The following is a 21,065-nucleotide window of genomic DNA, read 5'->3' on the forward strand; positions in this document are numbered from 1 at the left end:
CCTGTAGTGACTCTATGGCATATCCTGAAGTATTATTTTGAATTAAATTCCTAAAAATTGGTTTCCTTTTTAAAATAATTTTTACCTTTAAAAATTAAATACAATATTTATCAGACAAAATGAATAGCTTTAAAGGTGAAAATACATAGAAATTTCTAGTTAATAGAATGCCCGATTACTCAGTATATTCTGTGTATTTTCTGCAAAGTACTTGAAGTTATAAAATTATTCTGTGGATTGTTCATTTTTTAATCAAACATTTATTGACATTCTATGTACCAAACACTAAACTTTATACTAAAGAGTTTACTTCTCACATGGGTCTCCATATAGTGTTTTATTGCTTCATTTCATGTCTTACGCATACTGAGGCATAGTATATCAAGTGACATCACCAAGATCACAGTGACCAGAGGCAGAAATTAGCATCAAGGATTTCTTTTTTGCCTGACCAGTGGTGGCGCAGTGGATAGAGTGTTAACCTGGAACTCTGAGGTCGCTGGTTTGAAACCTGAGTTTGCCACCTTGAGCACTGGTTACTGGCCTGAGCCCAAGATGGCTGGTCTGATCCCTGGACAAGGCATGTACGAGAACTTAAACTCTTTCTCGGTTTTTACTTGGTTATAACACTAAATAAAGGCATAAAATCATGTAGTCATTTGCAGTGAGGACCAAGGGTGGCTTGTTTGGGGGTGCACTTAAGCCCTCCTGTAATGTCATCTCTTTCCCACCCCAAACAAACGTAAGGTCTAAGTAAAAACAGGTGCTGTGTAAACCAGCTTCAAGACAAGCCCTCTACCTCTGCATGCTGCTCAATCCCCCCTCCCGGAATGCATGCTCAGAATAGCGTTTCTAGAGATAAACACTGTTTACTGAAACATGTATTGAAAGGGCATCAGAATCGCAGGAAGGTTCTCAGGCGTGAATTTCCAGTGAAACATGTCCAGGAGGCATTCAGCGTTCAACTTTCTGAGTTGTTACCTCGAACAATTGGGAAGCCACTAATAAGGGACTGTGAGAAGCAGCGTACAGAGAATAATTGTTCTAAACTTTTAGGGAATTCCCAGGAAAGATCGGAACATCACATATCTAAGAAAATCAAAGGAAATATCCACATTAGGTATGTGATAGGTTGATGATACAAGAGCCATGGTCTTTTTCATTAGTGAGATTCAAACATTAACATAAAACGGACCTTGAGAACGTTATACTGAGTGAAATAAGTAAATCAGAAAAAGGTAAGAGCCATATGATTTCACACATAGGTGGGATATAAAACTGAGACTCATGGACGTAGATATGAGTGAAGTGGCTACTAGGGGGCAGGGTCGTGGGGGAGAGGAACGGTGAAGGGAGTAAAGAGGAACAAGTGGGCGATGGCCGCGGGATTTGGCTGGGTGATGAGTACACCATACCATCAGCAGTTCAGGTGCTTTAGAGATTGGTTACCTGAAACCCATGTACTCTTAGTGATCAATGTCACCCTATTAAATTTAATTTTCTAAATAGAAACAAAAAATGTATTAAAGGAAATTAAAAAAAGATTTTTATTTTTATTAAAAAATTTTAAAGAAAACTAAAAAGGTGTTTGCAGTTTGCTTTCCCTATTTCTTTTCCAGTTTCATAAACTTGTGGAAGCAATAATTCTAGAACATTGTGATTTTCCTTTCCCTTCTCCCCATCTTTCCTTCATGCTGTATCTGTTTTACAGAGCCACAGAAGTCCCAGCTTGTGAATCTAGATTTGTTTCATTTTGTTTAATTCTGTGTTTTCCTACATGTTTCCAGCCCCGGTTTACCTGGTGAGGGTTTCTCCTTCCTTGCTCTCCTTGAAGCTGTCTCTCTGTGTCCACAGGGAAGAAGAGCCCAGACCTAGGGGAGTATGATCCCCTCACACAGGCTGACAGTGACGAGAGTGAAGATGATCTCGTGCTTGACTTGCAGCAGAAGAATGGAGGGGTCAAAAACGGGAAGAGTCCTCTGGGAGAAGCACCAGAGCCTGACTCAGATGCTGAAGTTGCAGGGACGGCCAAGCCACATCCTTCAGAGGTCACCACAGAGGGGTACCCCTCGGAACCCCTTGGAGGCCTGGAGCAGAAGGCAGCCTCCTCCATCGTGTCTTATGTGCGCACATCTGTGTTTCTGCTGACTTTGGTCATCTCAATGGTCCTGGTGCTTGTATGTGCTTTCCTGATCCCCTGCCCCCCCAGAGATCTGCACAGCACTTGGAGCCGCCACTTGGGCCCCCAGGAAGGTGAGTTGCAGGGTTTTCAGCCCTAATTCTGTAACACTTCTGATTATATTGAAGATTTGCTCCAAGTCTTTAAAAGTTAATGTGTGTCATATAGCATTTCTTCTTCTGTGTGTAAATGGTGCTTTTGGGAGGTTAAGATATTATTGACTATGTTCCCTATGTTGTACTTTACATCCCTGTGACTATTCTGTAACTATCAATTTTAATACTATGGAATATTATTCAGCCGTGAAAAAGAACGAAGTCTTACCATTTGTGACAGCATGGATGGACCTAGAGGGTATTATGCTCAGTGAAAATAAGCCAGAGTAAGACAAATACTATATAATCTCACTTATATGTGGAATCTAAAGAACAAAATAAATGAACAAACAGCATTGAAACAGACCCATAGACACGGAGAGCAGTCTGGTGGCAGCCTGAGCGGAAGGGGCTGGCTGTTGGTGTTGCTGTTGATTAGATGTAGATAGGACAGAGCGTTGTGTGCTGGGTTCCTGCTGTGCAGCCCACACTGTGTCGGGGAGAGCAAAGCCGTAGGAAGGGCTATGTACAGAGAAAAGTAAGGCTCAAGGCCTGGCCAGATCAGAACCCAGTGCTCTTGTAGGACCCTCTGGCATTTGTTGATTATAAAAGCCTAACCTAAAATTTGAATTTTAAAATAATTTATTTTTAAATAAGAGAGTTGCTTTCTTATAGCAACTTTTCTTTTCTTGATGCTTCATTAAGATGATGCTGCCCAAGTCATTCTGTTTTGTCTCATTTTGAGCAGGTTTCTTTAAAATAGCCTGATCTGGGTCGAGAATGGGGACGCCATCTGAACTGTCACTGCTGAGCAGTCTTGTCTCTTTGTAAACTGCATTAAGCTGAAGGGGTTCAGGATGCACCCCCCCCCCAAATATAGTGCTTTAGCATATTGATTATTTTAACTCCAAGGCACTTGAATAACAGCAGATGCAAGAAGGCCTCTCTGACCTTCAATTCTTCCTGAAATCAGGAGATGAAACTCCCATGTGAAACATGTTCTTCCTATACCAGGAAGGCGGAAGGAAATATTCTTATCCCAGAGACAGGGAGCTGAGGCCAAGAGAAGTGTGTCCAAACAGACATTGCTATAATGCTTATCTGCCTCTAGTCTCCACATACATTTCAGTTGCTTTTCTACAGTTGCCACTGCTGTTGAACCTGGGGTATAAGCACGTAAGCCTCCCCACCATTGGGTCTTCATTTTCTTGTGGGGACTTCCAGTAGAAACCCTAAGAGGGTAGAGGACTAGTTTTCCTTCCTCTGCAGTCTTCCCACATGCCTGTAGCACCCTGATATAGAAGTATTTCATCTCTGACACTTCTCTAATCCTGGTTGGATTAGATGTGACTTAAGTTATGTTTCTACCACATTAACTCTCTCGTCCTTTCTTTTCTGACTTTTCTAAGTAAGCCCTTGTAATATTTAAATACAGTGTAAAAACTAGTAATGAACTGTTGGTGTGTCCGACACCCAGTTTACGAAACAGGACAGCATATAATGGCCTCTGAAATACCCGTGTCCCTCCGCCTCCACCTCCCTCTACCAGCCAGAGGGTTCCAGTCTCCTGCGATGAGAATTTTTTTACTTCTCTTTAGAGTTTTACCACATAGGTGTCCATAAGCTATATAGTCTCTAATTTTGCCTGTTTTTAAATATTATATGAATGTAATCATGTAGTGATGAATGGCTTTTGTTTTGTTCAACATTTAAAAAATACTCTTACAGTTCATTCATATTGAGGTGCCATAGCTAGAGTTGGTTTATTTTCACCACTGTGTAATTTTCCATGGTATGGATATCTCATGATTTCTTAATCCATTTTATTGTTGATGAATATTTATTCAGGTAGCTTCCATTTAAAAAATCTAATGCTGCTAAGAAGATTCTTGTAACATATTTCCTGATACAGTGTATAAGAATTTCTCCAGGGCATCCACCTAGGAGTGAATCTGCTCAGTCGTATGGTTTGTGCTTGTTCAATCTAAGTAGTTTGTGTTAGAGTATTTTTTATGGTCGTTGTACCTGTTTATATTTCCATAGCCATGTGTGAGTTCTCTCCAAATTTGGTAGGCATGCTCTGACTCCACACTGTTTGGGGGGGGGGGTTGGTGACACTACCTACTTTGTGACTGCCAGGTGGAGATGGAAGCCAGGCATCCACTCGGCCTCTGTGGACATTGCCATGGAGGGGGTGGGAAAGGGGGTGGCCTCGTCAGTTCTGGATGGGCTAGAACTAGAGGCCCCCAGGTGTGTGGAAGGCCTTAGCCCTGCCAGGGGTGGAAGTCCTGGCTTCCTACTTGGCCTTCTCTGACATGACCCTGGTGGGGGGAGGGAGTGCGTTGTTACCTTCGGGCGAGGATGGAAGTCTAGGCTCCCATTTGGCCTTTGCTGTGGGAGTGGGGCCACTATTTATCTGTGTTGTTTGGCTGGATTAGAGCAGTTAGTGTCCAAAACAGTTCTGCCTTGCTAGACTGGGCGAGCCAGCTTTTCTTGGGGCATTTTTTAAAAATCTGTATCTTGGCATTTCTGTAGTACCCAGCCTGGGATGGCTGAGGCCAGAAGAAAACCCAGAGGAGTCATCACCTTCTCATTCCTTGGGTCTCACTCATAGTCCCTAGCTGGTCTGCCTTCTCCCCAACTTCCAGGGTCATCTTATATGTGTTTTATTTATAATATCCAGGGTTTTTAGCTGTCTTTAGTGAGAGGAATAGGCAGAATGGTGTCTACTCTTACCTAGGGACTGAAAAAGTTTGCCTGATTATTTTTGCAACTACTGGCACTCTGTATTCATTTCTTTTTTAAACTGGTTGGTGGTACCTTGCTAAGGATTTTTTACATGTCTTCCAGGTGGGGCCCTGTCTCCATTGGAGTTGGCTGATGTGAACGGAGATGGCCTGCGAGACGTACTTCTCTCCTTTGTGACTCCAAGGAATGGGAGTGCAGCCGGTAAGAGCCGTCTTCTGGAGTGCTGCAGGGGCAGCGCCCTGACAGAGGGCTGTGCGGGGAGAGAAGGCATCTCCTGAGGGCGCTGTGGAGAAGGGTCTGCAGCGACTAGAAGGCCAGTGTAGTTCTGTCATACAAGACAAACCCTATCAGAAAGTCCCTGCTAGCCTGACCTGTGGTGGCGCAGTGGATAAAGCGTCGACCTGGAAATGCTGAGGTCACCGGTTCGAAACCCTGGGCTTGCCTGGTCAAGGCACATATGGGAGTTGATGCTTCCAGCTCCTTCCCCCTTCTCTCTCTCTGTCTCTCTCTCTCCCTCGCTCTCTCTCCTCTCTAAAAAAATGAATAAATAAAATTAAAAAAAAAAAAAAAAAAAAAAGAAAGTCCCTGCGTGTAAATGGACCTCCTTTCAAGTAACCATAGAGCTTGATAGCTGGAAGGATCCTTCAGTGGTTACCAGTCCGGTGAAGAAGCTGAGACGCAGAGAGGAAGTGACCTGCCCACACACCTGCAGGGTTTAGCCTTTAGTTCTTAGGTGTCTTGAGTTTTCTCCCAGCCAGTGTTCCATAGTCTCTCAGATGTCAATAAATGTTGACTCTCCTATTCCCATCCCCAGCAGAAAGCTTTTGTTCATGTGCTAACTTACATCTCGGCTGGGTGTTTTCCTCTTCCTCCTCCTGTTCACGCCTTTGTCTCTGCTCTCCATCCTGCTCTCTGGCTTGGGAGGCCAGCCGGTGTGGGTTACCTCAAGGGTCTCCCTTGCCTGCGGACTTCCAGTTGGGTTTGGCCAAGGGGAGCACTGGCAAGAAATCGGAGGAGAGGAAGAGAGTGAGGAGGGAGTGTGTATTCCTCTTGTCTCTCCCCACTGAGGGTACCTCAGTCTGGCTGCATCCTTGATCCCAGGTCGCAGCTCCTGTCAAGGTGGTCTTCTTACAGGACTTTCTTTTTCTGGATTCCATTAATCACTTCCTCCCCTGTCCCTCTGGCCCTGGGAGTGGTAACAGTTCTGAGGAACTGTACTGTTCTTGGTGGTTTCCCTGTACCCTGACCAGTCTTTCTTGTCTCTTTATTAAACTTTTCACCGCCTATCCTAATTGCGTGTGCTGTGTCCTGAGACCCAGCTGTTATACATGGCAGTGGCCAAAAAATAAAAAAAAATGTTGCATTTTCAGCATAGGGACGCGGGAGCTTTGGTTTGTCATGGAGCCTCCATTAAGGTGGATTTGAACTATAGTCTATAAACTGGTACAGGAGCTCAAGCTGGAGGCTGGGGATGCCGTAGCAGCTACTTTTTACTCATCCAGTCCCTGGAATAAACATCTAGGTCTATTTTAGAGAATTCTAGGCCGTGTGCCTCTCTGATGTTATTAGGAAACCCTCTCTGGGGCTTGTGCACTATGTAGAAGCAGTTTGGGCATGGCTCTGTTACAGAGAGAACCTCTGGGCATGAATTTGACTTTTATGTGATTGAACCTGAGTTATATTTTTTCCTGCCTATGACTCATTAGTTAGCCTTTGAAGTAAAAATTTCCCCCAACCGCTTTTAGATTTAGAGATTTATTTATTGATTTATTTTGTGCACCTGGTATTTTCCATGGTTTGCAACATATCAGGACTCATAATGACAAGGTCATAGGTTTGGTTGGATACAATACAAACCAGCCTGATTTGGCCATCAATTGTAAAAATAATAACATAGCTAACATATGGTACTTTCTATGTGCTATGTACCATTGGAAGTCCATAACACATTTTTTAGTTTTTATTTATTAAAAAAAATTTTTTTTAATTTACTCATTTTTTTTTAGAAAGGAGAGGGGGGGAGAGAGAGGAGAAAGAGAAGGGGGGGAGGAGCAGGAAGCATCAACTCCCATATGTGCCTTGACCAGGCAAGCCCAGGGTTTCGAACCGGCGACCTCAGCATTTCCAGGTCGACGCTTTATCCACTGCGCCACCACAGGTCAGGCCACATTTTATGGACAGATTTATCTCTCAACTCAGTCCCATGAGGTAGACTAATATTATTATCCCCTGTTTGCAGATGGGGAAACAGACATAGGCTAAGGAACTTGCCCCATGTCTCCCAGCTGGTAAATGATCCAAATCCTGGGGGTCTGGCTGTGAAGTTCATGTTTTTGACTTACGTCAAACTGCCGTGCCCATAACCCCAGACAGTAGATTCAAAGATCTGTGCCACTAAGCATAAGAAGGATTGCATTTTTACTTGTTTTTTCTGTTGTTTATCCATTCATTCGATAACTATGTATTGAATGTCTGCTGTGTACCTTACATAGAGCTATGCTGATTATATTTAGCTAAACAAAATGAGTCTGGTCTTTGCCTCAGGGAGTCACGGACTGGTGGGGAAGGGATAACCCATCATCATCTGGAAGAAGAGGAGTCAGAAAATGGATGGGAAGTCAGGAAGGTCCGTAAGGACAAAGACAACACAGTGTGTCCATAGCATCCCAGAGATATCTGGATGTTAGCATTTATCACCACAGTTTGTCATGTGTGTCACTGCTTCTGGCAACTAAGGTTGCAACAGTGAGCCACAGTTCGTTCCTGGTTTTTAGGTTGTGTGTTTAATTAGCAGCACTGAGGAACAGGTACCATGAAGGTGTACAATACTAGTTGTTGCTGGAGGTGGAAAGTGTGTGAGATGGGTTGGTATCCCATCCTGAAAGTGAATGTAAAAGTGGCAGCAGAGAAGTTATTATTCTGCTATGTTTATTGACGTAAAGGATTAGGTATTAAAGAGGTGAGCTGCTGCAATCCTTTACCAGCTATCTTTGGACCTTGGCATTGAGTTTTCCCAAATGTTCTTTCCTGACTGGAGCAAATCAGCTCATTACAATGAACTCCAGACCAGGAAGACCTATTTACTGGTCATTGCTAAGTGTAACCTCCAGGTTTATTTTTTTAAATATGTTTTTTCTGCTCTCAGGGAGCATTTGCTAGTGATGATTAGAATCAGATCTTCTGCTCTCTGCTCTGAAGATGTTCTGGGTTAGCCGCATTGTTCTGAACATACCTTCCCCTCCAGTTTTTGCTGTTGTTCTGAATAACTACTTTTTCATATTTGTGATTTTTTTTGCTTCTGTCTTTATTCAGAAAACACTTGGTTGCTACATACCAGGTGCTTTGTAAGACACTGAGGGTATAGGAATTAATGCAACAGTCTTGATCCCTAAGGCTATCAGTGTTCTGTGGGGCTCAGGTGACAGACACCATAACGAGTGGGTTGGGAGAGGTGCAAGAATAGAGTTGCATAAGGCAGCCTGGAGGAGGTCCATGGCTCTTGTCTTGGACAAGAGACATTTGAGCAGATACGACAGGTACTCTGTTTTTAGACCTTGTTGGCCAAAAATATGGGAGGGTGCTGAGTGCACACGTGTGGGTTGCTGCTTTACCACCATTTACTTTTAGTTTTCTGGTCTCCTGCTCATCTCTACCTTTTGTTTCCTCTGCCTCCTTCCCTTTCTTCTCTCTTTTCTGTGCTTTTAGGTGTCTCAAGGCCAGCTGCTATTCTCGTGTGTCTTTCGGGGATGAATGGCAGCACACTCTGGTCTAGTGCTCTCCCTGAGGAGGCTCGAGATATCACGTGTTTGGATCTGATGCCAGGAAACGTGGCCGGGACAATCTGTCTTGTGACCGGGACACACAAGATGCTCAGTGCGTTCAATGCGACATCAGGTAAAGATCATTTGCCACTAAAGGTCTCTGCCCCAGTGAACCATAATCTTGGATTAGAACAGTCTGGTGGGTAAGGGACCTTTCCACTCTCACAAGGTGGAAAATCTGATTTGCTACTTTGGAAGGTGGTTATTTAGGGAGATAACAGAAAGGGTTGGAATAGATTGAGTGCTAGATCCATGGCTTAACCTGAACAAAAATTACCTTGAGGCCTTTGGTTTCTAAATAGTCTCCCTAATCTGTTCTTTGCACAAAAGACAGCTAAACATTGTCTCTTCATATTTAATATATACGGGGTCCATTTGTAAACCTGGGCATTAACTATTGAAAAATATTTCCACAAGGAAAGTAAGTTTTGCTGAGGCATGTGGTTTTGGCCTTTTATCTTCTTATTGCATTCAGGTGTATATGATGAAAGGAATGAAAAACAGATCACTTCCTAGGTTCCAGACAAGTAGGCACTTCTCTCCTGGAGAGACTTAAGCACCTCTATTTTATCTAAAAAATCTAGGTGTGACAACCCCCTGGGTTTGTTAGCTAGATACTTGAGGATTCTGGCTCACACTCCCTGCACCCTTCCTCCCCAGCAAGGAGGAAGGAATTAGGAGTTGCTGTTCTTGATCAGTCCTTGGGTTTCTCTTTCCTGGCCTGGGGGCATTGTGGCTGCCTTTTCCCAAGGCAGAAAGCCATAATTGTGATTAGCCTATTTGTCCTTCCCCAGGAAAAGCCATTTGGACTGTAAACCCAAACTACTTATCTAACAGTACCCTGGCTGCCCCAGGGGTGGTGCTGCCAGATGTGGATGAAGATGGTGTTAGAGATCTTGTGGTTCTGGCTGTTGGGGAATTGCAGGTATGCTCTATATTAAATGGTCCTTGTTTCTTAGAGGGAACAGTTTAGCTTCACTTAGTTCCTAGTATTGTTATTATAAGTGCTGCTTGAAACCTCTTTCTATGTAGGCTAAGATTTAAATAAATTCACTTTGTGAGGTTAAATGGATAAATTACCTTTATGAACCCATTTCCCTGGTGGTATCCTTATGGCTCCATCAACTGTGATATTGTGGAGTTTTGCAGCCAGATAGCTCTGTGTTTGAATTCTGCCCTATCACTTTGTAGTTTTGTGGGCTTGGGTAAGCCAGGGATCCTGTCCAAGCCCGGGTTTCTTTGTATGTAGAATGGTAACGTTATATCTACTGAAAGGATCCCTATGGCAGTTAGAGTTAACCTATTTAAAGTACTTAAAGTAATGCTTCTTTTTTTTTTTTTACCTTGTGTATGTGTTTTTAGGTTTATTCTCTTTTATGTATTTAACTTTAACTATGAAGCAAAAAGACAGACTGATAGAAAATTCATAAAACAAATATAGAAAAAATGGTAAGTTGGGCAAGAAATAACAATGACCAAAGAAAAAGAGAGTTGCAGTTTAGGCTGTGACAATACAGAAGTTGATTCTAGCACAGTGGTCCTTAAATTATGCTTCTGAATTATGCTGCCTTGGTACTCCCGTGCCCTAGAACTAATTATTCTCTGCTTAGGGAAAAACAATTGTAGGTATTTTTTTTCTCCCTAAATTACAGAATTAATGAACAGAATTATCTCAGTTTTAAGTTATTATTTCTGAAGCTTTTCTTGGAGCTTATTTCAAAGTTTCTCTAAGAGAGCAGTTCTCAACCTGTGGGTCGTGACCCTGGCGGGGTCGCCTAAAGCTATCGGAAAATACATAATGCATATCAGGTATTTACATTCCGAATCATAACTGTAGCAAAATTACAGTTATGAAGTAGCCACCAAAATTATTTTTTGGTTTGGGGTCACTGCAACATGAGGAACTGTATTGCAGGGTCACGGCATTAGAAAGGTTGAGAACCATTGCTCTAAGACTTCCTAGTGTGAGTCTGCCAGGAGATCCTGTGGACTAAGAAATTGAACAATTGGGAAAGCATAGTTGTAGAAAAATGTGGATATAGATCATTTTGCCTCATTGGATAATTTTAATTTTAATAGACCTCGTGTTTGCTGTTGTGATTTCTATAATACATATATGGCATGGAGTTGCAAGAATTATTATTTAGGGCAGAATTAATAAATCTATCACTGTTTCATGGTTTTCTGCCAAGAGCACCATAAATGATCTTTAAGTGCTCCACTAATCATGAGTTTGGAGGAGCTCTGCTAACACCAGGCAAACCTTGTTTGTGAGATGAGAGGAAGGAAGGTGGGTAAGGAAAGTTTCTGAAGCCTAGTCAATTTTGAGGGTCCTGTTAGTTTTTCTTCAACCAGCCAGTTGATCTTGAAGTAGACGAAACCGAGAATTCTGGACTTACTCACATGATCTTTTTTTTTTATCCCAGTCCCTGTGAGTAAAGATGGAACCTAGGGCAGTGGTCGGCAGACCGCTGCTGGTGAGTCACAGGCAGCTCTTCGGCCCTTTGGCCCCTTGAGTGTGGCCAGCTTAGGAGTACCCTGACTAAGTTAATAACAGTGTACCTACCTGTATAGTTTAAGTTTAAAAAAATTTGGTTCTCAAAAGAAATTTCAATTGTTGTACTGTTGATATTTGGCTCTGTTGACTAATGAGTTTGCCGACCACTGGCCTAGGGAAAATATCAATGAGCACATGTATCAGGCAGAGATTCTCCGAAGGTCCCGGAGTGGGAAGTGTGGGGAGTTTCTTTTTAATGGAGTGATGGTTAGCAGGCACAAGACATCAAACAAGTTCATACTGTAAACCTTAATATCCTGTCTGGCACCTCCTTTGCCAGCGGTGGTTGATGGGATAACGGTTCAGGCCTTTAGAGACCCTTTGTAAAGGGGAGCCTCTAATATTGCCGACCCTGTTCTATGCCTTGAGTCTGTGTGCCTACCAAAAAACAAACGGTGCCCAGCTTGCCTCAGAGAATTGACTCATTTGCACAATAGTGTACAGGTATGGAATAGTCTCCATTCTGCCAAAAGAGTGAGAGATTGTACTAGAAAAACCTTGGAGAAGCGATGGGTTGAGAGCAGTAGCTTTATCTTGATACTTTATACTTTTTTCACCTCCATACCAGCAACAAAGAACCTTAGGAACCTGTTTACTCTAAGCTACAGGTGCAGAAGGCTCTTCCTTCACAAGGAATGAAGCACTGATGTCTTTGGCTTAGAGCAGTTACATTCTAAGATCTGGGTGAGTGAGGTGAGCTTGGACAGCTGCCTGGTTTGTAGTCAGAGGAACTGATCTGGGCTAGAACGTTAGTGGGGAGGGGCCGAGGAGCCTGTGGATAAGCCCCTTGTGCCATGCTGTAATCTCGGAGGCAGTGTTGCAGACTCTCAGGCACCCATCCTCTTCCTGCATACTCAGGCTGATGACAGTATCACTAATTTGTTTGTGAAGCAGACCATTTTGTTTTTGGTCAGGTCTAGAAAATTCTGTCATTGATGAGAAATCTTCTTTCTCGTGGCTTCCATTCATTGCTCAGTGTCAGCCCATAAAGCTAGTCTGAATGGATCTAATCCTCTTTCTGCATGAACGCCCATTATCCGTTAACCTCATCCCGCTAAGCCTGCTATTCTAAAGGCTAGACAGCTCTGATTTCTCACACTATTCCTCATGCCGCATGAAGTCCAGGCCTCTCTTTTGTGGTTTCTTTCTAATTATACTCCAGTTTGTTCATGTCTCTTTTAAAATATGGTTTCCATATCTGAAAACACTGTTCTGTTTCTGATATAACCAGTCATAGCAACATAAGGACATTTTTTTTTTATAATTTTATTTTTTTAATGGGGTGACATCAATAAATCAGGATACATATATTCAAAGATAACAAGTCCAGGTTATCTTGTCGTTCAATTATGTTGCATACCCACCACCCAAAGTCAGATTGTCCTCTGTCACCTTCTATCTTGTTTTCTTTGTGCCCCTCCCCACCCCCTTTCCCTCTCCCATTCCCCCCTCCCCCCCCCGTAACCACCACACTCTTATCAATGTCTCTTAGTTTCATTTTTACGTCCCACCTACGTATGGAATAATACAGTTCCTGGTTTTTTCTGATTTACTTATTTCGCTTCGTATCATGTTATCAAGATCCCACCATTTTGCTGTAAATGTTCCGATGTCATCATTTCTTATGGCTGAGTAGTATTCCATAGTGTATATGTGCCACATCTTCTTTATCCAGTCATCTATTGATGGGCTTTTTGGTTGTTTCCATGTCCTGGCCACTGTGAACAATGCTGCAATAAACATGGGGCTGCATGTGTCTTTACGTATCAATGTTTCTGAGTTTTTGGGATATATACCCAGTAGAGGGATTGCTGGGTCATAAGGTAGTTCTATTTTCAGTTTTTTGAGGAACCACCATACTTTCTTCCATAATGGTTGTACTACTTTACATTCCCACCAACAGTGTATGACGGTTTCTTTTTCTCCACAGCCTCTCCAACATTTGCTATTACCTGTCTTGCTAATAACAGCTAATCGAACAGGTGTGAGGTGGTATCTCATTGCCGTTTTGATTTGCATTTCTCTAATAGCTAAAGAAGATGAGCATCTTTTCATATATCTGTTGGCCATTTGTATTTCTTCCTGGGAGAAGTGTCTGTTCATATCCTCTTCCCATTTTTTTATTGGATTGTTTGTTTGTTTGTTGTTGAGTTTTATGAGTTCTTTGTATATTTTGGATATTAGGCCCTTATCTGAGCTGTTGTTTGAAAATATCATTTCCCATTCAGTTGGCTTTCTGTTTATTTTGTTATCAGTTTCTCTTGCTGAGCAAAAACTTCTTAGTCTGATGTAGTCCCATTCATTAATTTTTGCCTTCACTTCTCTTGCCTGTGGAGTGAAATTCATAAAATGCTCTTTAAAACCCAGGTCCATGAGTTGAGTACCTATGTCTTCTTCTATGTACTTAATTGTTTCAGGTCTTATGTTTAGATCTTTGATCCATTTTGAGTTAATTTTTGTACAGGGGGAGAGACTGTAGTCCAGTTTCATTCTTTTGCATGTGGCTTTCCAGTTTTCCCAGCACCATTTATTGAAGAGGCTTTCTTTTCTCCATTGTGTGTTGTTGGCCCCTTTATCAAAAATTATTTGACTATATATATGTGGTTTTATTTCTGGACTTTCTATTCTGTTCCATTGGTCTGAGTGTCTATTTTTCTGCCAATACCATGCTGTTTTGATTGTCGTGGCCCTATAATATAGTTTGAAGTCAGGTATTGTAATGCCCCCAGCTTCATTCTTTTTCTTTAGAATTGCTTTGGCTATTCGGGGTTTTTTATAGTTCCATATAAATCTGATGATTTTTTGCTCTATTTCTTTAAAAAACGTCATTGGAAGTTTGATGGGAATTGCATTAAATTTGTATATTGCTTTGGGTAATATAGCCATCTTGATTATATTTATTCTTCCTAGCCAAGAACAAGGTATATTCTTCCATCTCATTATATCTTTTTCGATTTCCCTTAACAATGGTTTATAGTTTTCATTATATAAGTCCCATAAGGACATTTTTAACTTCTTTTGATATAGACTCTGTATTTCCATTAATGCGGCCGATGATTGTGGTAGCCTTTTTTTTTTTTTTTTTTTAATTAAGAGGAGGGGAGGCAGAGACAGACTCCTGCATGCGCCTGGACCAGGATCCACCTGGCAAGCCCCCTACTGGTCAGTGCTTTGCCCATTTGGGGCTGCTATTCAGTTGTTCAGCAACTGAGCTATTTTAGCACCTGAGGCAAGGTCATGGAGTCATCCTCAGTGCCCAGGACCTACTTTGCTCAAACCATTTGAGTCATGGCTGCGGGAAGGAGATGGAGAGAGAAAAAGAGAGAGAGAAGGAGAAGGAGGAAGGGTAGAGAAGCAGATGTTGATTCTCCTGTGTGCCCTGAGAATTGAACCTGGGACTTCCACATGCTGGGCCGATGCTCTCCCACTGAGCCAACTGGCCAGGGCCTCTGGTAGCCTTTCTAAGATTTAGTTTTTGTTGGTAATTGGTTAGAACACCCATGTTTTTTAATTAAATCAATTAATTAATGGCCTGATTTCTTTTTCCAGATTTTGACCCTTTTTCCAGCCTAAGATATTTTTGGATTTTGAGTTCATCATACAGCATATTAGCTATTCCTCTCAACCTTGTGATAAGCTTGAATTCTATTCATTCAAGTTTTTTTTTTTTTATATAAGAATGATTAATAGGATCAGGACAAAAGCAGAGTGCTGTGACATTCCACTAAAACCTCCCTCTGATTGTCATTGACTCCTCTCTGGGTACACTGAAAATCACTGTCTTTATCTTGTCCGTGAGAACTTAGGATGATAAACTTTGTCAAAAGCTTTACTGAAGCCAGGGTATTGTTATAGTCCTCTTATATCTCAATCAGCGACTGCTTTCCCAAAAGAAAATCCTCTAGAGCAGCAGTTGGCAAACAAGAGCCTATAGACTAGATTTGGCCCATTGTTTGTTTTTGTAAATAAAGTTCTGTTGGAACACAGTCACAACTATTCTTTCATGTATTACCTATGGCTGCTTTCGCACTGTAGAGGTAGAGTAGTTACTACAGAAACCATTTGGCTCACAAAACCTAAATATTTACCATCTGGGCTTTCACAGAAAAAAGTTTGCCCATAATTGCTTCAGAATTAGGTTGAGAGTGGCCAGGCCAGATATATAATGTTATGATGGGAGGTCCGTGTCTGCATTGATTCTTATTGCAACCAAATATCACTGGGGATTTCTGGGTATGAGAATAGAGACCCAAAGGCCAGCTGTCCTGTATGTGGCTCTAGGCTAGAATTCTGGGTCGCAGGAGACTGTTCATCAGTAGCAACTGTGCTTCAGAGAAGCCTGAGCTACTGTACGATGCCCTTTGCGTGTATCTGATGAGGCAATGGGACATTTGCCTCTCTTTCTTACTGCTAGGGAATAAAGTCAGTTGGGTTTGGCTTGGTGCTTTCCAGCTTTGGAAAATTTCTGAACCCTTAGCTAACAATGAAGCAGTGACTGTGTGAGAAACTCTTTGATTAGCAAGTGATAGGGCTTCTATAGATTCAACCCTCTTTTTTCAATTCTTCAGGCAGATCTGTGCTTTCTGCTGGTGTCTGGCCGGACAGGGAGTCCAGTGGGCCGACCTGTGAAGTACAACGTCGTGGGAGTGGGGAATCTGATTGGTCCTCAGGTTTATATCACCGCCGCTGGGGCTGTCTACATCCTGTTTGGCTTTGGTAAGAAAGAAGACTGTTTTTTTGCTACTGTTCCCCACTGATGGATGTGATCAGGCCTCTTGTGAGACAAGGTGAGAGCTTGGAAAGTGCTGCCTTTTATCACCTCCTGTAGTAGGGGCTGCTCACGGCCCCCACCTATTGCAGGTTATGAACTGCTCTCCCTTGCTGCCTTCCTCAAAGAGAAGACTCTCTGTCCAGCATCTGCATAATCCCTTCCCGGTTCGTCCCGTGTTGGACCAGGCTGGATGGGCTGGCCCATGTCCTTACGCTCTGTGTTTCTCTCAGATGCTCATCCTGGGAGAGTGCTATTAAATTCAGCTTCTCAGTGTTGGCTCTTCCTGTGGTGCTAGGAAATATCCAAGCGGTCGCCCTGCGGGACATTTTTGTTCAGGCCCAAAATCGAGATAGCTCACCACCTTCTCTGCAGATAGAAGAGCCAGAATGGGAGAAGCGAAGATCCGTCAACCTGTCTGAACTCATTGACATTTACAGGTATAATGGACCTTGCCATTGAGGTCCTAAGCTGTCATGTGCCATGGAGACCAAGTTTGGGTGGGCTGGTGAATATGTGGGTAGAGGTTTGGGTGGAAAGGGTGATAGCCTTAGTATATCATCTTCTGATAGGGTACCAGGAGTGAGGCATTTTCTGGATAACATAATGTGTTGATATCTGTGTATTGTTAGTGACCATGAGGTGTGATCCCCTTGCACATAAATTGCAAAGAAGGATATTTGTTTAGGTTCTGAGTCAGAGTGAGGCAGGGTGAGGCTGGGGAACCTTCAAGTAGAAAGGTAGATTTATTTAAAATAACCATTTATAAAACTGAACTGAAGTATCCACCCTGCTCTTCCTGCATTTTTCTCTTAGTTGATAATCATTTTGGCAGAAGCAGGACAGCACCCAGGAAATCTTATTTTCTATTTTTGTTTATTTCTTACCTAAGAGCCTATAGTTTTTCATATGCCATGTGTTCTATACATTTCACCACAGGCCTGGGTAATAATGGTCTTTATTCTTTAATACTAGAAGTTCCAAATCATTTTTTTAGCGTTTTTCTGAGGCAGTATCATGTTGTTTCAGTGGAGTTGACAGATGTTAAACAAAATGGTCCCTGTAGTACAGAGAAAGAAATGAGTTGATGAAGTGTATGCCAGGAGTTGCTGTCCAAGCTTAGCGCCAGTTCCAGGACTCCTGTCCAGATCCCCATCTTGCTTCCCTGCTGTTCTTTTTGGCTCTGTTTCCTTTACCAGATGAACTTGCATGAATTTTCTAGGGATCCTTGGTTTCTAAAGCTCAGGAAGATAAGATTGAGCTGGAACAGCAGACTTCCCCTAATGGTGGGAGATGAACGCAAGAGTACACGCACACGTGTACGCGAGTTCAGGTCGGAATCAGTGGGTCAGGTCTCTTGTCTAGCAGGGACTGACTGTTGTGTCTTGGTAATTCAGTGATGGTGTTGAGCTGCTCCAGATGGTGAAGGCGCCGGATTCCAACTGCAGCAACCTCCTGGTTACAACCAGACAGGTCCTTGTCCTGCTTCGGGGGCAGAATCTTACACCTTACTGGACATTAAGCCTTCAGGGCCTACACAGGTTTGCAGTGCGCTCCTTCTCATGTTTGCTATTTTTATCCATTTTCCTGTGTTTATAAACTCCCCAGAACAATTGTTTGCTCTCTGGGCGGATGCAGTAGAAGGGAGGGGAAGAGTTCCTTGTTTTCCTCTCTTTCTTATTCACTGTCCTCCGCTTCCTTTGTTCTCTTTAGCCAGCCTACCCCTGGGTATTTTACTGACGATCAGATACTAGACTTCCTTCTGCAGATTCAGGATGGAGTTGGGATGAAAAAGGTAAAATCTTTGGACTCAAGTCAATCAAAACATATAAAATGTATACTTTGTGTGCAGCCGTGTACCGGGCACTGGGCGAGAGAAAAAGAACCTAAAATATGGCCCCTTCCTTCAAAGAACTTAAAGTCTAGCTGAATGGATATAATGAAGGCTCACAATTCAGTGCTAAAATCTGTCACTGGAAGCTTTCCTAGCTAACCTTCCTGCACAGGCATACCTTCCTATGGATTCCTAATTTATAGTTTGGCAACAGGAGCCTTCTGACATGTCTTGGTGGGGAAAGGCAGGCATAAAGCAATGTCATCCTTCAGTATGTACACTACACACCAAAGATTGCCGAGAAGGTAGGCTATCTGTGCTGTGGGTTGTTATGGAGGACTTTATAACAGAGGGAAAGATGAGCAGGGTGTTGAACGTTGACTGTATTTCTGTGAGGAGGGGGAGGAAGGGAAGCAGGCCTGGTGAGGAACACTGAGGACAGAGACCCAGGGATAGAATGGTGTGGCATGTCCCAAGGACACTGAAGAGTTCTCTCTGCTTTTACGTGAGATTACATATGGTGAGGATATAATGATTGGATAGACAATTTTGTATTTCTTTAACATTACAAGTGGAATTAGAGTTTTTAAAAATTTTTTGGGATACCTGATCTAGCTTCTTGGTTTATCTTCTCTGTAAAATATGTATCTATATATTGCACGCTGTTCCCTGAGAGCGAATGAACACACACACTTAATCATCACCTCTAACGTGTGCCGAGTTCTGTGTTGGACACAGATGGCGTCTGTGGAGACACAGCTCGGGTGAAGACAAGGCCACTGTCTGTAACTCGTGGCCGTTAGGATGCCTGTCCCCACGCCACTCTGCCACATTGCGGGCATGGGGGTTCACAGCCACGGGATGTGGAGAGCAGGTCGAGTGCAGAGTCGGGAGACGCTGTGTGTTGGTCAGGGGTTGGGGATGTGGAATCTTGGGAGCAGGGAAGAGGTTTGCCCGAGGGGCAGATGGAGATGGACTGAGGATGTGCCTGCCAGAGAGGTCGGAGTGAGGGCAGCGACGGAGGGCCGCGAGAGAAAGGCTGCGGGATTTGGGTGAGGTGTGGATGCAGGAGGGGATTCGGTCACGAGCAGAGGACAGAGCCGATGATTCACGTGTCACTGCCGGGAGAGCCTTCCCACAGGGCTGTGCGGGACGGAAGCGTGTCTTGCTGTCTTTCAGAGGAGTTTCAGGTAGAGGTTGGAATGCTCACTGGCATTTCTAGTGGCTCTGAGGGAGAAGGGTATATATGGTAGGTTGGTTAAGGGCTGAGATGCTGAGTGAGGGTTAAGATCTGGGTTTTAATCCTGACTCCACTACTTATTGCTGACCTTGGAAAATTGCCTAATTTCACCAAGCTGCAGTTTCTGCATCTTTAAAATGGGTAACAACACTGCCTACTACCTTGATAGGGTTATTGCAACAGTTAAAGGAAGTAATATATGTGACTGGATAAAACTGTTTAGTGTGGTGTCTCTAGACCTCTTTTCTTCCCAGGACTCTCAAGGGGAATCTTGAACTGCTAGCCTGTTTTCTTCTCTGCTTGCTCAGGGGAGTTTGGCTCTAAGACCTTTGTGAGCAGTCTGGGCATGGGAGGATGGGCAGGCGCCAAGAGCCGAGAGAATAGGAAAGTGACTGTAGGAGTGTGGTCTTTCCACTACTCTGAAGAGCAGAGACATTGAGGAGAAAGGGCGAAGACCCTGGGCTGGAGGTAGACGGGAGTTCCTGGGGGTTTTACAGGCTCTAGAATTGTGAGGCATTTGTGGTAAAAGGAGATATAAATGCTGCTAGGGATTATGAAGTCAATTTCTTTAATTATCCTTTGACAGTTGCAAAGAAAGAGTGAATTTTCTCTTAGTTTATTTTTTGCCTGTTTAGACTGTGCTCTTTTAAATTTGATACTACCTCAGGGCCGAGCTCCATGTGCCACGGCACCAGTAGAGTCAAACACAGAAAACTCTGAGCACAGCCCAGGGACAGGGCGTTCCCTGAGTCACTGTTCCTGAAGCAGGAGCTTGGCTGCGGTGGGGGCGGGAAGGGCAGGAACGAGGCGCTGCTGGTGCACCTGGTTTCAGCACCACCACTACAGAAGGCTGCTCTGTGGGAAGCACGGGACAATCTAGGTCACTTCCAGTCTCTGAGCCTTCCTTCTCTCCTCTGTAAAATGAGAGGTGGACAAGATGGTTTATCCTGTCCCCTTCCCACCTGAGAATTCTGTGGTCCTTTAAGCTCTTTGGAGTGGGAATAAGGACCACAGAAAAGTGGAACACCCAATTTGTTCACATCTGATAAGCTCAACCTGCTCCTGTATGTTATTTGAAAGTGTGTGTGTGTGTGTGTGTGTGTGTGTGTGTGTATGTGTATTTGGCCTGCTGCCCTTCTGAGATGGGCTCGACTCACTGCTTTTTCTTTTGCAGATGGTGGTGGTGGATGGGGACTCTGGCTCTGTTGCTTGGAGTTACAGTGTTCCATGTCACATGAAAACACCAACCACCTCAGCAGTTACTGCAGAACAGAAGTCTGTCTTCCTCTTTTGGGCGGAGGGACTGTCAGCTGCATCTCCCAGTTCCGTGAGTGAGCCTGAGAGGAGGACCCCTTTGTCACTTTGTCAGATGGCAGCTTCTCTATGCGGCCAACTAGGTCTGGAGGTGTTTTTAGACCAGCCACACTTCCAAGTGGTTGTGGGTAGAACCAAGCAGCCTTCGAGTGGGCAAAGTAGGAGCCTGCTTCCTCCTGAGCTCTGCTTCCCGCCCTTGCCTTTCAGCCGAGCACTGTGGAAGCTGACAGTAGCCACTTGGCTACTGGCTACAGCAGCAGGAAGCTAGATAAAGGGTGGAAAGTCCTTCTGAGACCCTAGGTCCACGTTTACAGGTGATTCATAGCTGCTACAGTTTTTGGAGGGATAGAGAAGGATGACTGGTCTGGAATGGGCAGGGAAGGTTTTGTGGAGGGTGAGGCTGGGCTTGAGTTGAGTAAAGAGACTGTGAAAAGCGGGTGTGGGGGCAGGGACAGCAAAGCAGAGGGGAGGGACGCTGCCCAGGCTAAAGGGTCACTTGGGGAGATCAT

General features: G+C 43.7%; 1 protein-coding gene across 1 annotated transcript in view; it reads left to right on the forward strand.

Annotated features, from left to right (window-relative positions):
• FAM234B (family with sequence similarity 234 member B) overlaps positions 1-21,065 on the forward strand; it is a 35,448-nt gene that overhangs the window by 7,501 nt on the left and 6,882 nt on the right. The window contains exons 2-10 of the mRNA XM_066264521.1: positions 1,855-2,253; positions 5,125-5,223; positions 8,728-8,916; positions 9,638-9,768; positions 15,969-16,116; positions 16,467-16,608; positions 17,566-17,709; positions 17,882-17,963; positions 20,417-20,569. Coding sequence (XP_066120618.1) covers positions 1,855-2,253; positions 5,125-5,223; positions 8,728-8,916; positions 9,638-9,768; positions 15,969-16,116; positions 16,467-16,608; positions 17,566-17,709; positions 17,882-17,963; positions 20,417-20,569 — 1,487 coding nt within the window. The remainder of the gene's footprint in view (positions 1-1,854; positions 2,254-5,124; positions 5,224-8,727; positions 8,917-9,637; positions 9,769-15,968; positions 16,117-16,466; positions 16,609-17,565; positions 17,710-17,881; positions 17,964-20,416; positions 20,570-21,065) is intronic.

This window comes from Saccopteryx bilineata, chromosome 1 (genome assembly GCF_036850765.1).
Source record: "Saccopteryx bilineata isolate mSacBil1 chromosome 1, mSacBil1_pri_phased_curated, whole genome shotgun sequence".
In the NCBI taxonomy this organism is placed as follows: domain Eukaryota; kingdom Metazoa; phylum Chordata; class Mammalia; order Chiroptera; family Emballonuridae; genus Saccopteryx; species Saccopteryx bilineata.